Source organism: Mercenaria mercenaria, chromosome 19, assembly GCF_021730395.1.
Source record: "Mercenaria mercenaria strain notata chromosome 19, MADL_Memer_1, whole genome shotgun sequence".
Lineage (NCBI taxonomy): Eukaryota > Metazoa > Mollusca > Bivalvia > Venerida > Veneridae > Mercenaria > Mercenaria mercenaria.
Window position 1 is genome coordinate 728,501 of NC_069379.1, and position 15,666 is coordinate 744,166.

At 34.8% G+C, this 15,666-nt stretch overlaps 1 protein-coding gene across 1 annotated transcript; it reads right to left on the reverse strand.

The window, feature by feature from the left end:
• Positions 1 to 914: 914 nt before the first annotated feature.
• Positions 915 to 15,088, reverse strand: LOC128550948 (gastrula zinc finger protein XlCGF57.1-like). The gene is made up of 2 exons (XM_053531117.1): positions 15,010 to 15,088; positions 915 to 9,461 (listed from the first exon to the last, which is right to left on the reverse strand). Exon 2 carries the CDS (start codon positions 8,879 to 8,881, stop codon positions 7,169 to 7,171), a length of 1,713 nt encoding a protein of 570 aa, XP_053387092.1. The 5' UTR covers positions 8,882 to 9,461; positions 15,010 to 15,088; the 3' UTR covers positions 915 to 7,168.
• Positions 15,089 to 15,666: the final 578 nt, after the last annotated feature.

Genomic DNA, 15,666 nt, shown 5'->3' on the forward strand with positions numbered 1-15,666 from the left:
ATACATGTACTTTGGGACTATTGTAGATAATTTTGAAAATAATCTGAATGAAATAAATATTATGAGCATCAGCACATTTATAATTTTCTCTGCACCATTGAAGCTCGACAGTTCGAAGAATAGGTAATATCGTTACACTCAGCCATGCGTCGGCGTCTTGAATGTAAGCCGGTACCTCTGTATCAACTAACGGAATGAAATAAAAATTCACACACTTGTTTACTGTGAAAATAATCTGAAATGAAGCGCGCAGGTTCCTTAATTCTATTTTGGTGTTTTAGAAATTTGAAAAGTAGCATAAATTTTACAATAAATAAAGTAGAGTTACATAACTCTGTGTTACGTCTATCAGTGTAGCACGTTTTGTGAAACGTACTTGCATGCAAAACCAGATTTTCTATGATATGGAAACACATTGAAAGATACATGTAACTCTATTAAATCTTTGATCTTAGGAATATACTAGGTAGTCTAAGGTGTATATGTTCATTTCACATGTACTAGCATTTAACTTTGTGCAAGACCGCCTCGGTAGCCTAGTGCCAGAGCGCCCGATTCAAGTGCGATAGGCCATGGGTTCGCTGCCTGCTTGCGTTAGACGTGAAAATGATACCATAGCTTCCTTGTTATGCACTCAGCATTAGGACGGTTGTTAAAGGACTGGTCAGCCCGTTGTCATTACAATGTGCCCGGGTGGGGCATCATGACACCCTAACCCTAACCCTAACCCTAACCCTACGAGCAGACAATGTTGTTTATAAGGCTGAAAAAAATGTTGAAAAAGACGCCAACCCGAGCACACACGTGCAGATTTTGCTGGTTTGAAAGAACTATAAAGTCTGACCCCAACATTTGCAGCGGATATCAATATCATGCAAACGCTAATAATTTACACACATATAAAACAAGAGGCAAAACATTTATCTGAGCTTTTAATTCTTTCAAATCGTTAATAGCTCATAAAGATATTTAAAACGCCTTTCCACTATATATTCAGGACTAAAATATCAAATATCTAACAAAACAATACAAACCAAAATGCAAAGGTTAATAAAGAAAACTACATAAAAAGTAAGTTAGAAAGCAAGCTTTTCCGAATGCAGATACTAATCATACACCATTTATAAAAATGTGAAAGCTGCTAGCCTCCAGAACTACTGCAGACTTTCCGAAATTTAGATTACGCTTTCTTTTGTTTTTTATTACAATAAAACGATAATATAAAGTGAATTTCAGCATTTGAGTAGTTTTGTTTTGTCTGTAAAAAGTTGTCTACAAGACAAGAGCTCTCTGTTGACAACGCGTTTGACTATACGAAGACTTGAGGTAAGTATGGGGTTTAAATATTAACAGAGATTTTCAGACAAAAGAAGAAAATTAGATTAGACAGACAATGTACCTGTATTTGTGGAACAGGATAATTTTTGCACTATATGGCATCATGTGATAATATTATATAAATGTGTAGCCATATATCAAACAGTTTAGACAAAACATTGAACGGTAAGCAAAACTTAAATAGTTTCAAAAAGGGACATAACTGAGCCAAAAATCCTTGTCCTAGTTATGTAGCCTTGCTCCAAAAAGAGCACAAAATTCAGCTAAATATCTTTGACATAGTTACAAACCCTTGAAAACAGGTGGAGATCACATAGATGAACAAGTGTTCAAAGTTTCTAAGCCCCATTGCAAATAGTTTTAACCAAACGTGGATTTTTACGAAAACTGAACAAATTTCCAAGTCCAAAAAGGACTAATTCAGCCAAAATAGTTGACAGAGCTATGTACTCTAGCCTACCGATAGAGACTGTTATAAACAAGTGGTAAAAGTTTCAAAGCCATATGTCAAACAGTTTACACAATATACGAACTGGTACGGAAAACTTAATCAAGATTTGAAAGTTAAAAGGGTCCTTGCCATAATTCAATCAAAATTCTGAGTTCCTCTGTCAGGGCTCGAAAGTTCGAACTCCCTAATGCGGGGGAGGAGTCTTATCCATTAGGCTACCGAAGCTAGGTTATATGAGCGTTCTTGATTTTCAAATCAGAAGTTATGTACTGTAACAAAATCGTTTCAGTCTCAACAGGTAATAAATATCAATCATTAATTAACAATTTAAACTAGGTAAACATATATAAATCTAAAATAAGAATAAATAAATAACAAGAGGGTCATGATGACCCTGGATCGCTCACCTGAGTGATATGAGCTACATGTTTCAAATGTCAAACTGATGATAAAATATTAAGAAAGTCAGTAGGTCACATTCATGGTCAATGAAATTCAGTTTTACGATTTGTGTGCAAAACTGTATATGTCATCAAAATTTCAAGGCTGTATCTTAAAAAACACGAAAGTAAGTCAGTAGGTCAAGGTAACAGTCAAGTGACATCATATTACTTGGGGTCATCAGGTAATTATAATTAAACAGTCTTGGAAATAGGATCAGATGATTTTTAAGTATTTATCCTATATAACTCACATAATAACTAAGTGGCCCCAGGGCGGGGCTCTTTTAACCCCAGGGGCATAATTTTGAACAATTTTGGTAGAGGACTACTAGACAATTCATCATACCAAATATTAAAAGCCTAGGTGCTATGGTTCAGACAAGAAACTTTTTAAAGATTTTTCCTATATAAGTCTATATAAAACTTGGGACCCCCTGGGCAGGGCCTCTTTTCACCCCAGGGGTAAAATTTGAAAACTTTTGGTTGAGGACCATAAGACAATGCTACAAACAAAATATCAAAGGTCTAAGTGTTGTGGTTTCAGACAAGACGATTTTTAAACTTTTTTTTCCTATATAAGTCTATGTAAAACTTGGGATCCCCGGGGCCGGGCCATATTTGACCCTAGGGGGATAATTTGAAAAATCTTGGTAGAGAACCACTTGATGATGCTACAAACCAAATATCAAAGCCCTAGGTCATGTGGTTTTGTACAAGAAGTTTTCCCTATATAAGTCTATATAAAACATGCGACCCCCGGGGCGGGACCATATTTGACCCTAGGGAGATAATTTGAACAATCTTATTAGAGAACCACTAGATGATGCTAAATACCAAATATCAAAGCCCTAGGCCATGCGGTTTTGTACACGAAGATTTTCAAAGTTTTCCCTATATAAGTCTATATAAAATAGAGAAAAATGGAAACTTCACAGGTCGACCAACACGACAAAAACGAAAATGTTGCAGGCTCGGTTTGATTGAGCCTGTTCATGGACGGTAGCGGAAATGCATGCCACCGTCCACGCCCTCTAGCCCCAGGTTGAGCAGATCTCAACATTTACACAAGTTAAAAGTATAAAAAGCAATTTAGAGACATCCGCAGATGTATTCAAACGGCGATGAACACGGAACCTTCAATGATACATGTGTCGAGGCGTGTAATTCCATGAAGAGCGGCGTTTGGTCCCCAGACAAAGTAAAGGGTTTGTCCCAAACGAGAAAACAATGGGCAGAACTAAACAAACTGGAATTTAGAAAGGGGATCTGAGGTTATGGAGCCTGCGTATCACAGGAACTGTCAAAAGACAAAATTAAAAAGCAGGCACCATATACAAGGGGTGATTATACAATACCCAAAGCTATAAAAGCGGGAGTATTGGAACCACCCAGGCCGAAATGGTCATGTTGAGAAACTAAACAGTACTAATAACACGACATAAAAGTCGTGCTGAACGATCTGAGAAGATCGAAATATAACAGCCCTGATTGAATGTACGGGGAGACATTTTACGGCCCATGTGATCCCCGGGGCGGGGCCGTATTTGACCCTAGGAGATAATTTGAACAATCTTGGTAGAGGTCCACTAGATGATGCTACACTCCAGATATCAAAGCCCTAGGCCCTGTGGTTTTGGGATTTTTAAAGTTTTTCCTTTTGATTACCATGGCAACCAGAGTTCTGCATGGAATTAAATTCTTTGAACAATTTTGAAAGGGGGCCACCCAAAGATTATTCCTGTGAAGTTTGGTGTAATTCTGCCCAGTGGTTTTCAAGAAGAAGATTTTTTAAGGAAATGTTGACGGACGGACGACGCACGCCGGATGCCGGACATTGAGCGGTCACAAAAGCTCTCCATGAGCCTTTGGCTCAGGTGAGCTAAAAATGTGACCAACATACATTGTATAGTGAAACCAAAATATTTATAATTATTTATATAATACGTAACATGAATTTATAACAGAATTAGAATATACATAAGATCATACAAGGAAGTTTTATACGTTATATTTATCATTAAAACCTTTTAATAATTAGCATATAGATAACATTCAGAGCTGGTATACGAAATTATTTGACAAAAGAAAATAACAGAAAACAGTGAATGTACTAGAAAAACTTACAGAGAAAAGAAAAATGATCATCAAAATACAAATTATTTCGAGTTTTGAGATGCCATCAGTTAGTGCAACACTAGTTTGCGGCAAAAACAAGTTATGTTCGGTTTAGAGTCACACGGACACAAGCAGAAGCTCCTGAATTGCAACTGTCAAGTTAAGCCTCATACGTCACCTCTAATGAAATTTCAGTGGTACATGTAAGTATAAAATGTTACATTATCGGTGTATATATACATGTGGCAGGAAAAAATAACAAAAATATACGTCATGGATATAATATTACAACGATATGTCATTAAATGTTGGCAGTGGAAAGGAATATCACATCATTATTTAGCAATAAGTCTTACATCATTGTTATTTCATAACACATTTCACATAAATGTTACGGTAGCACTGAATGTTCAATAATGGTACTGAAATGTTGCACTGTAAAGATAACGTCGGGAAAGCCAGATTTTTGTGTTCACATCGAGTGCTACAATATCATGATGCAAAAATGGACTCCTAATTCATGTCTAAATCAGCCCAGAACGCTATATAACAATTGTGTCAGCACGGAATGTTATATCATCATTATATTACTAGTAACAAGGAATGTCATATCATCACTATATAATCATGGAATGTTATGTCACAAGTCTATAGCATCAAGAAATGTTACATCATCATTGAATAAGCACGGAATGTTATACCACCACTATATTAGCACGGAATGTTACACCATCATTGTATCAGAACGGATTGATAAACCATCCTTATATCTGCATGGAATGTTATATCATCATTAACTATGCATGGACTGCTATATCATTAATATATCAGCACGGAATGTTATATCATCATTGTATCAGCACGGATTGCTATATCATCCTTGTATCTAAATGGAATATTATATCATCATTAGATAAGCAAGAAATGTTATTTATATATTCAAATTGATTTTTACATCCTTTAGACATTAGCATGTAATGTAAAATTATCATTAAAACTGAATGTTACATTATGATAATATTAGCATGGAATGTTACATACTTATTATATCATGTTATGAAATATAGTCACAATACTAAAGAAATAAAAACATTTTTTCCATCTTTTAGCTCTACAAGCAGGGAATGTTAAAAGAAATACTTTTATTATCATTTTACAGGTTACGCTCATTTTAATTGAATTATAGACGAGAAAATCAATGTTATTTCAGTAACTAATGCTCTCTCATTAACTGTAATACAAATACAAAAGCGTTTAGTATGCTTTGAGTATAATGCCGTTATTCAGATATGTAACGGCGGGAAGTTAACCTAACTAGTGTTCCTAGATTCTGTATACCGACATATGCTCCGCAAGTAGAATACAAACGAATCATTGTATCAAAGAGTAATACCTACTGCTGAATATGTCCGAATTAATGTATAACAAAATACGTTTTACAGATAAATGTCACATTATGTTTTATCTTTAAAACGTTCTTTGGGGAAAATTTTAGACCATTCCTTCTTGCTGGCGGCAATTCAATTTTTTTTCCATAAATTAAGTTTAGCTAGCAAGAATCAATTATAAAGTGTGTACCATTCTATAAAACTTCAGACAAAACTCAACAAAAGCAAAGATCTTGCTTTTTGTGAAACAAAACACTTTAACTCTATTTGCAACAAAACAATATAACAGTATTTGTAACAAAACAATTTAAATTTATTTGCAACAGTAAAATTTGACTCCAATGGCAAAATAAAAAACTTAACAATTTTTGCCGCATTGCAATTTTAACTCTGTTTGCAATATTACAATTTTACTATTTTTTTGCAACAACAACTCTTTAACAAGAAATACAAACAAAACAGAATGAATAAAACTATTTAACGAAAAACTGACAATAATGAATTGTTACGGAATAACTGAACCATACAAAACCAACTTCAGTACAATATGATAATAACGCTCCGTAACGCAACAGCGATTAAAAAATAAAAATAAACTATGTATAGAAGGACAATCTAATAATCTTTAGAAAACAATAAAGTTAAGCAAACATGTTTAAATAATAAACTGACTGTCTTTACTGACGGTTTATAATACATGGCCGCCCGAAACACTCGTAATCTTAAGTAACATTTTTATATACATATATATCATTATCTATGGCATAGCTAACAACTATATAGATCGCCAACTTTATCTATGGCATAGCTTTACTTTATAACTATATAGATCGCTAACTTTATCTATGGCATAGCTTTATCTATGGCATAGCTTTACTTTATAACTATATAGATCGCTAACTTTATCTATGGCATAGCTTTACTTTATAACTATATAGATCGCCAACTTTATCTATGGTATAGCTTTACTTTATAACTATATAGATCGCCAACTTTATCAAAGCATGATTTAACAGAAATTCCCAAACACACTGAGCAATAAAAAACCCAAAACATTCACACAATGTGCAATCGCAAAGACAATATACAATCAAACTTGTAATAAAGTTCATCTCCTAATTAGTACAGAACTACATGTATATATTCTCTGTATTAAGATTTCTTTCTTTCCTATTTACACTTCTATCACTAAAATATGACCTGTTATGACAGATCACAGGTTGACCAATGATTATTTTTCCAATATATCTAACGTATCTTATTACAAACAGGTTTTTTCACTTATTTGTAGGATCATCTTCTTTCCCTCTAAGGTTATATGAATTTTGGTTTTCCTCTCTGTGTGAATCTTGCTTCCATTGTCATTGTATATGAATTTTGTTTTACCTCTCGATGTTTATATAATTAAATCTTGTTTCCGTTATAAATATCGTTTATGAATTTTGCTTTCCCTCTCGTTGTATATGAATCTTGCTCTTCTTGTGCCTTCTCAAGCTTCCCTGTTCCCGAAAACTTTTATCACAGACCCTGCATATAAAATCTTTTTGTCCTGTATGTATTTTTATATGATTTCTCAATGACAACTTGTTAGAAAATCCCTTTTCACACACGGGACACACGTGTGACCGTTGGCCAATGTGAACATTCATATGTGTTTTAAGATACCAGCTGTACAAAAATTTCTTATCACATAGTTCACAACCGTAGGGCTTATCTCCTCCATGAATGGCAAAGTGTCGCCGTAATGTATGTTCCTTTGCAAAAGCTTTTCCACAAACTTGACAAACATGGGGACGTTCTTTTGAATGTGTTTCTACATGTTGCTTCAAAACGCTAGCTTGGGCAAAGCCCTTATTACAAATATGGCAAAAACGTGTATAATTCCCAGAATGCACCACCATATGAAAAGCTAACGTTTCGGCTGTTTTGTATAGCTTCTCACAGATGCCACATTTGAATTTATTGACATCATCACCGTCATGCACTGACATATGCCTCCGCAAAGCTCCTCTTACCATGAATCTCTTCCCGCATTTCGGACAAAGAAAATTTCGTTCATCAGTATGAATTTTCATATGTAACCTCACACTGTCTGAACAAGAGAAAGACTTGTTACATAGATCACAAAAGAAATTCCTCTCACTCCCATGTACCATCTGAATATGACGTTGCAAATTAGAACTTGATCTAAAAGGTTTAGAGCATATTTTACACGGGTAAGGTCTTTTATCGTTGTGAGTCTCTACATGGCGTTTCATGTTACCTTTTTCTTTAAATCCTCGTTTGCAGATGGGACATTCGTATTTATCCACTAACGAATGGGATTCCATATGTCTGGTAGCGTTTCCTGGCTGAGTGAATCCTTTGTTACAAATGGGGCACTTATAGGGGCGCTCACCAGTATGCTTGTTCATATGTTTCTTTAAAGTTGCTGAGGAGTAGAATCCCTTTCCGCAAACTTCGCAAATGTTATGACGCATATTTCTATGCACCATTTTTTCGTGAGCAAGGCGGTTGCAAGGATTTGAGAATTTCTTCCCACATATTTGACAAACATGCCTCTCTTCCCATGTCAACTTAGTTCTTGCTTTCCTTTTGACCGACGTTTTTGCTTTATTCAGCTTGCCAGCGCTTTCCTGATAATCATCACTTAATTCCACCTTAACTTCATCAACATCGGGATGTAATGTCACCTCCTGCTTAACTACCTCATTAACGTTATCCTTCGCAATGTGACTGGGTACCGTATCTTCTGATTCATTTAATTCCTTATCTAATGTACTGTCAGTATCTACGTTTGAATGAAAGCTGTTTTGAAATTGTAATGTCTGGTTTGTTTCGTTATCAAGAAGTCCTAAATCCGGCTCTTTAGAGGTTTCTCTTGATTCAGAAATCGATCTAGAAAAGTCTGAGTTTATACCAGAGTCATAACCATCAGTGGAAACTTTACTTGAATCTAATACATAATCATATTCATATACTATCTGTTCCCCGACATGCGCATCATTTGATTTAAAAGGAGTTTCTTCAACTATAGCTTTGTTAACTAATGAACTAACTACTTCCCCGAGTTTTTCTCTAACCACTTCTTCAAATTCTTCAAGTGTATTAGCATTTTCATCAATCTCACGAGACACCGACTCCATTATTGTGTACTAAAAACTATTGTCCATAAACTTCTAAGCACAGTGACCGTTAACTCATTTTATCATTAGTCCTAAATATTGGTAGATATTTTATGTATCATCGTCCCTTTGTTTAGAGTGATAGCACACTCTCCTTCTTTCCAACATGCTTAGCCCGCAATCAAGATAAAGCCAAACTGTTTCAAGCCGGAGAACTGGTTTCTTTTCTTAAGGTGTCCATTTGTTATTTAGTAAATGCTTTAACATCTTTTTTTTGTCTTAAGAAATAAGACCGATCTGGTTCTCAATCCACAAATCATTGAAACACGCGAGTGGACCCGTCTCATAAAAATTATAATCATCCTCCATGGTTAATTGAGGAGTACCATTATTGTTTACTACAATTATCGACATGCCTGCAAGTTTTTTGTATTCTTGAACGTATCTTGATCGTATGCACCTGTCTATCTCGACACTATTCCGCTCGACTCATAGGGATCATTCATTGTGCTTACAATGTGTGACTTGTAGGTTGCTCCTAGCAACTTAGCAACCTAGAATCACTCTATATCTAGATGAACGACGGCTCCGACTTGACCTCCTGCAAAAATAGAAATAATAATAAGATTTATTATGTGTAAGTTTTTATTGTTGATTATATTGGTTGTTGCTATTATAAACAGTTAGTTCTGTCATGTAAGGGAGGTAGCTCAACCTATACACAGTGTTTCCGAGTTTCTTACCAATGCTTAAATATACTGCGCTTCACACAAGATGAATATAACTAACTCCCAAACGTAAACCATAGATGCAGGACGAATGCTTTCTCACATTGAGCTTCCTTGTAACTTTCCACAGAGATCCATATCATCATTTGCAATGAGAATGATTTATAATGCAGCAGCAGATTATTAAGTGTAAACCGCTAAATATGAAAATTAGCCAACTCAGTTCAAAGGCCAATGCCATCAGGACCAGATAACAAAACTTAAGTTTAACGTAAATATTTTAGACCACAATAAGTAATATGAACACATGAGTATGAGATATGAGAAACTAGTTTCCGCTTTAAAGACATAGCGTGCCATACGACGGACCTACTGCTACCATTTGTCACGTTTTTCGTACGGCACGGCCAGGCAGCGAACCTGCTAAAATCATAACCTGGCCTTCTTCCACCAGGCTATCAAAGACAGAACTTGTCTTCCCTAAAACTAGAGTAAATCAGCTAATAATTGTTAATAAATTACTAAAATAAAATTTTAAAAAATGAGGGAAAATATCTGTAAAGCAACAAAAATGTTACAATTTGAAACATGGTGAACGCAGCTAAAATTCAGTGCAGTGTGTAATAATGCGTTGCTTTCTATAAAGTATAATTTCATTCCTTATACTAAACGTATCTGATTTGTGTTTATGACTATTACAAATTTCATGGAATGAGCCTGACCTTAATGCAACAGCAGGTCAGATAATGTGCTCCTTATGTGGTAAAAGGTCACGCTGTTTAAGACTATAAAAACGGTATCCAGAAAAGACAGATGTGCACACGACAAATTTAGGTCAGTGTGTGTAACAGGAAATTAAAGGTAAGGCAATTTTTTGTTTTGTTTTGCGACACAATAAAGCAACTTATAATGATAAAAGCACATAAATAAATTTAGATTTATATAAATATATTGATTTAACATCGAGTCAATTAATAGTTTTTAATTTTCAAACCGTGTTTCATAATTTCTATTCATTCACCATTTACTAGAGATGGTAACTTAAAATTTCAAATTATGAAAAACAATTCTAAAAATAACGTTGGTTGCTAAAATATAACATTTAAGACCGAATATAATACTTAAATCTTGATTTGATCATTTTGATGCATGCTTTTAACATTGTTTGAAACTTCTTATTTAATTCCATGTAGCCGCTCCTTTAAATAGTCCTACCTATCAATAAAGTCACTGATCAATATCTAATCCCCAATTATATCTGGATTATTGCGCGAAGAACTTAACTCAATACAAAAACTTAACTCAATACAAAACAGTTGTCCATTTTGTAAGTTTGTTTTGGGTTTAACGCCGTTTTCCAACAGCATTTCAGTCATGTAATGGCGGGCAGATAACCTTACCAGTGTTCCTGGGTTCCGTATCAGTACAAACCTGTTCTCCCAAAGTAACTGCCAACCAGAGGTAGAGGAAGAATGATTGCAAACACTGTATTTATCAAACCGTTACGGAGAACATACATCCAGCTCGGAAATCGAATTTACGTCCCCGCGATTCGTAGACCAAGTTGTCAAGTACATGATTATTGTATGACATTAAAAATTATTTAAAACAATAAATGCATAATCAACTATATAAGCTGAAATTTGTTTGTTTGTTTGTTTGTTTTGGGTTTAAGACCTTTTTTCAACAGTATTTCAGTCATGTAACGGCGGGCAATTAACCTAACAAATATACCAGAACAAACCTGTTCTCCGCAAGTAACTGTCAACTTCTCCACATGAAATATCAGAGGTGGAGGATGAATGATTTCAGACATAATGTCTTTTATCAAATCGTCACGGAGAACTTACGCCCCGCCCGGGGGTCGAACTCGCGTCCCCTCAATTCGTCGACCAACGCTCTCACTACTGAGCTAAGCGGGCGCGCACAGCTGAAATTTAGATTTCATAGTGTTATTACTAAGTTAAACCATACAGTTTTTTTCAGTAATCCTATTAACTTGTGCCATACATGTGTACAGGTAAATGTCAGGTAGGTTTATTATTTGTGTCACTGATTGATCTCCAGTACTATTTCTACATATATTACCTCGGCAAAACTCCGCCCCGGCTCTGATAACTTACATACACAATTTGAAAAGTTATCTATGATCAACAAAAGATAAGGTCCGAAAACAGACTAAACGGTTTCATATGCGGTTTCAAATCTAGGGTGCGGTCACTCTAGTCCGCTTTAGAAGAAAACACTGTATCACACTTAGGGTAGGAGTTAGGACGGCGGAGTTGCCAATGCTATGCTTTAAAAAATAAAAATCAACCCTGTGAAAGCCAAAAATGACTTGAAACTTCGCACAAAAGTTACTAAAAGACACCACGACTATTGATAAAAATAGGATATAATGATTAGACATATGAGTATCCAAAATGTGGAATTGTGATGCTACACACAAAACTCGCCAAGGAAACAAGTTGATTTAGAATTTTAGTGATTAAAATCGTGTTTCTCCCTTTAAGATGTACAAAGCAAAACTGTTAAATATGACTAGGCGCTACATTTTCTGATTTTAATAAAACTGCTGAATAAGGAATCTAGATCATTTTTATAAGTGTTGACCCAGAGGTAATGTCACTTCGTCCATTACGCATTTCATCGTTGTATTATTAATTTATTATTATAAAACTTAAACCAAGATGTAAGCCAATTCAATTATGATTACTTGGATACATATTCTGTTCTACGGTTATTTTGTCCTTAGATATATAGGATATTAGAGTTCATTACCTGACGGCATTTCTCCGTACGCAAAAATAACGTTTCTTTCAGAAACTGTAAAAACAACCAAACACACGACAAACATCAGCTGACATCAAAACGTTACACCTACTGATATAAAACTATAATGATGTGTAGGAACGTCTTTCAGTAGTGAACCGTGAAAAATACAGTGGCATCCTCGCGGATTTAAGTTCGTTATGTAGTTCCAAGTATTTTATTTTTTATTGACAAACGTATTAATTTCTGACGTCCATGACGTGCGTCTATTTTGGTAAAATGCTTTCTGTGCATGTCGATACCTCAAAAGCAACCTTTTTTAAATAAAATTTTCAAAAATGCATTGCAAATATATTACTTTACTTGGGTGGGAATTTCTGTTGTTTTCTTTTCATTATACACATATTTATGGCTCCAGTGACTTTCGTTGTAATTATCTTTCATGATGAGTTCTTTGATAAACACTATGCGCTAAACTATATGATTATACCTCATGATGTAAAACACCTAATGCAAAGTCCCTATCTCTCAAAATGTACTTATTTTAATGTCTCTCACGCCGATCCGTGTTTTCCAATAATCCTCGTGTAATCATTTAATTACACCTGCGCAGAATATTTTAATATTTTCTTGTTTGGTTGCTCCGGTATAATAAAATAAATAACACACGTTAGTGAGGGCGTTATTGACTTTGTTTGTTTGTTTGTTTTGGGTTTAACGCCGTTTTTCAATAGTATTTCAGTCATGTAACGGCGGGCAGTTAAACTAACCAGTGTTCCTGGATTCTGTACCAGTACAAACCTGTCCTCTGCAAGTAACTGCCAACTTCCCCACATGAATCAGAGGTGGAGGACTAATGATTTCAGCCACAATGTCGTTTATCAAATAGTCACGGAGAACATACGCCCTGCCCGAGGATCGAACTCACGACCCCACGATCCGTAGACCGACGCTCTACCTACTGAGCTAAGCGGGCGGGCTAGGCGATAAGGTATCTTATCACTTAGATTTAAATGTCCGTTTAAACTGAACAGTCTCCAACATGACTGCAATTTTTATACAGAAATCGGAGGACTGAAAAACTAATAATTACTTTATCTTTGACAACGCCATTTATCAATTGCAAAAAGATTTATTGTCCATCCGCATACCGCTTGTTTTAAACATTCTAACACATCCAGCGAATAACCTACATACATGTAGAGCAAATCCGACTCGGGTTACTCTGCAATAAACCACTCGCTTGCAATGACGTCATCCGATCCAGGTGCGTAGCACGGTCGTAACAAGTAATTGCCATTTTTCTAACATTGTTAATACTAGTATGTCGTGTTAGAATCGAAATAACAAGTTCCCAAGTATGATTTACCTTAGAATAACCCTAGTTTTTCGTTCTTATGCGAAACAATATATCACTAAGGCCTACGGCCTTCATAATATATTCTTACGCATAAGAACTCTAAACACGGGTTATTCTACAACAAACCACACTTGGGAACTTATTATTTTTTAAATATCGACATAATGTCTTATTTAAAATTGTAAACATTTTTGAAAATAATCAATTTAATCATAAATTACATTTTTATATTATTTACTTCCGTCCAATCAATTCACTTCAGAAAGTACAAATACAAAGTTCTGCGAACGCTGCGAGCTGATATGGAATCTAAAATGAATGACACAAGTCTAGTCTATGAAACTTTAAGCTCGCCAGAGTAACCCAAGTCCTTGGATATGAAAATCGATCACATCAAGTCTTGTCACTAGATGAACATTAAACATTGTAACAAATACCTGCGTTGAACAATATAAACATACTTCCTTTTGTCAATAAGAAGTTTTATCTCTCAATTTTATCGTATCATATTTAATTAAGCATAAACCAAGTGTACCTTAAGCTGTATCACGTCTGTCCTTTATTTAGAACAGAAAACGTTGAAAGTTAACCATGCGTTACTATACAATCATATATGTTTACATGTAAGGCAAACAATCACTGAGCGGTTTAAAAAAATGTGTCAGTTTATTAATTCGAATATAGCGATTTTATCTTTCAAGACTCTAAGATGAATTGCATTCTTCAACATGTTTAAATATGACAATGATTATGTATAGTTGATTATTTTACCGTGTCTTTAATGTATGTCAACAAGACTTAAAACGAAAGTAGATCTAATTGCATGAGTAAACGCGTACAAAAAATAGTAGATCTAGATTGAAAGGCAGGATTAAAAGTTTGACAGATTATATATCTTAAACAATAATCCTTTGTGAAGAACAACACAGACACGAAACGAAACACATAAAAACTAACAAACAGTTTAAAAAATTGTCGGTTGAAAATAAATATAGGGTCGCTCGGTCATGTTCGGAATTAGATCTATTTTTTTCTTCTGAACTTAAGCAGTGTATAAACGAATATCATAAGTACTTGAAAATACATGTACAGTTGAGGTGTGTACTTGTACCTATCCAAATACAGTATGCGTACAGAAAGACTATTAAATACCTGTTGTCAGTGTTGAATGAACGAATGAAATTCATCTTCGGTCAATTTGACATCACACGCGATACTTGTTCAAATTAATACCATTCGATAAAGAATATAACTTAGATACATGTAAATAATGTTTAAAAGTGTCTTACCAGTGTTAGTGTCATAACATTCCTAAATACGTAAAGTCTATAAACCATAGATATCGGTGTTTACGTGTTAACAGGAAATAACATGACTTACAAATGGCGCATTAACAATTAAGGGAGTATACTCTGCACTAACTAAGACTTTTTTAACAGAGGCGTAGCTGAGAATCGGAACATGACTATGGTCAAACAGAAAATGTTACTAATAGTTCTAGGTAATTATAAATCAATCAGGAATCTAGCGGACACTGCGATGTTGAAAAACTAGCCAATGATGAGATGCATTATCAATAATCGTTGAATACATGTAAATTTCAGCGTTGTAAACTCAAGCTGACGAATTATTTTTTCCTTTTTTCCACGGAACGCGCATATATAAAAAGATGTGTAACAGAGTGTGAGGGCGAGGATCTCTTCTTTAACACAAGTTTATTCCCCTGTAAACACAATCTCGAAATGACAGAAAGCAGCAGTTTTGTGGCAGAGTACGTTTTACGTACTGGCAGAAAAAATGTATTAATACAGATGATTAAGTTATCAGTAAATATAGATATAATCATTTTATGAGAGGATTTTATCCATACACAGTGTATAGAATAAATGTATCAAGACTCAAAAGACATACCCTGTCTTTAATCATGACTTTTTGTTTTGGTAATT

What these genes read in the sequence shown, in the direction of transcription:
- LOC128550948 (XM_053531117.1), bottom strand. Translation starts at nt 8,881, where the DNA reads ATGGAGTCGGTGTCTCGTGAGATTGATGAAAATGCTAATACACTTGAA.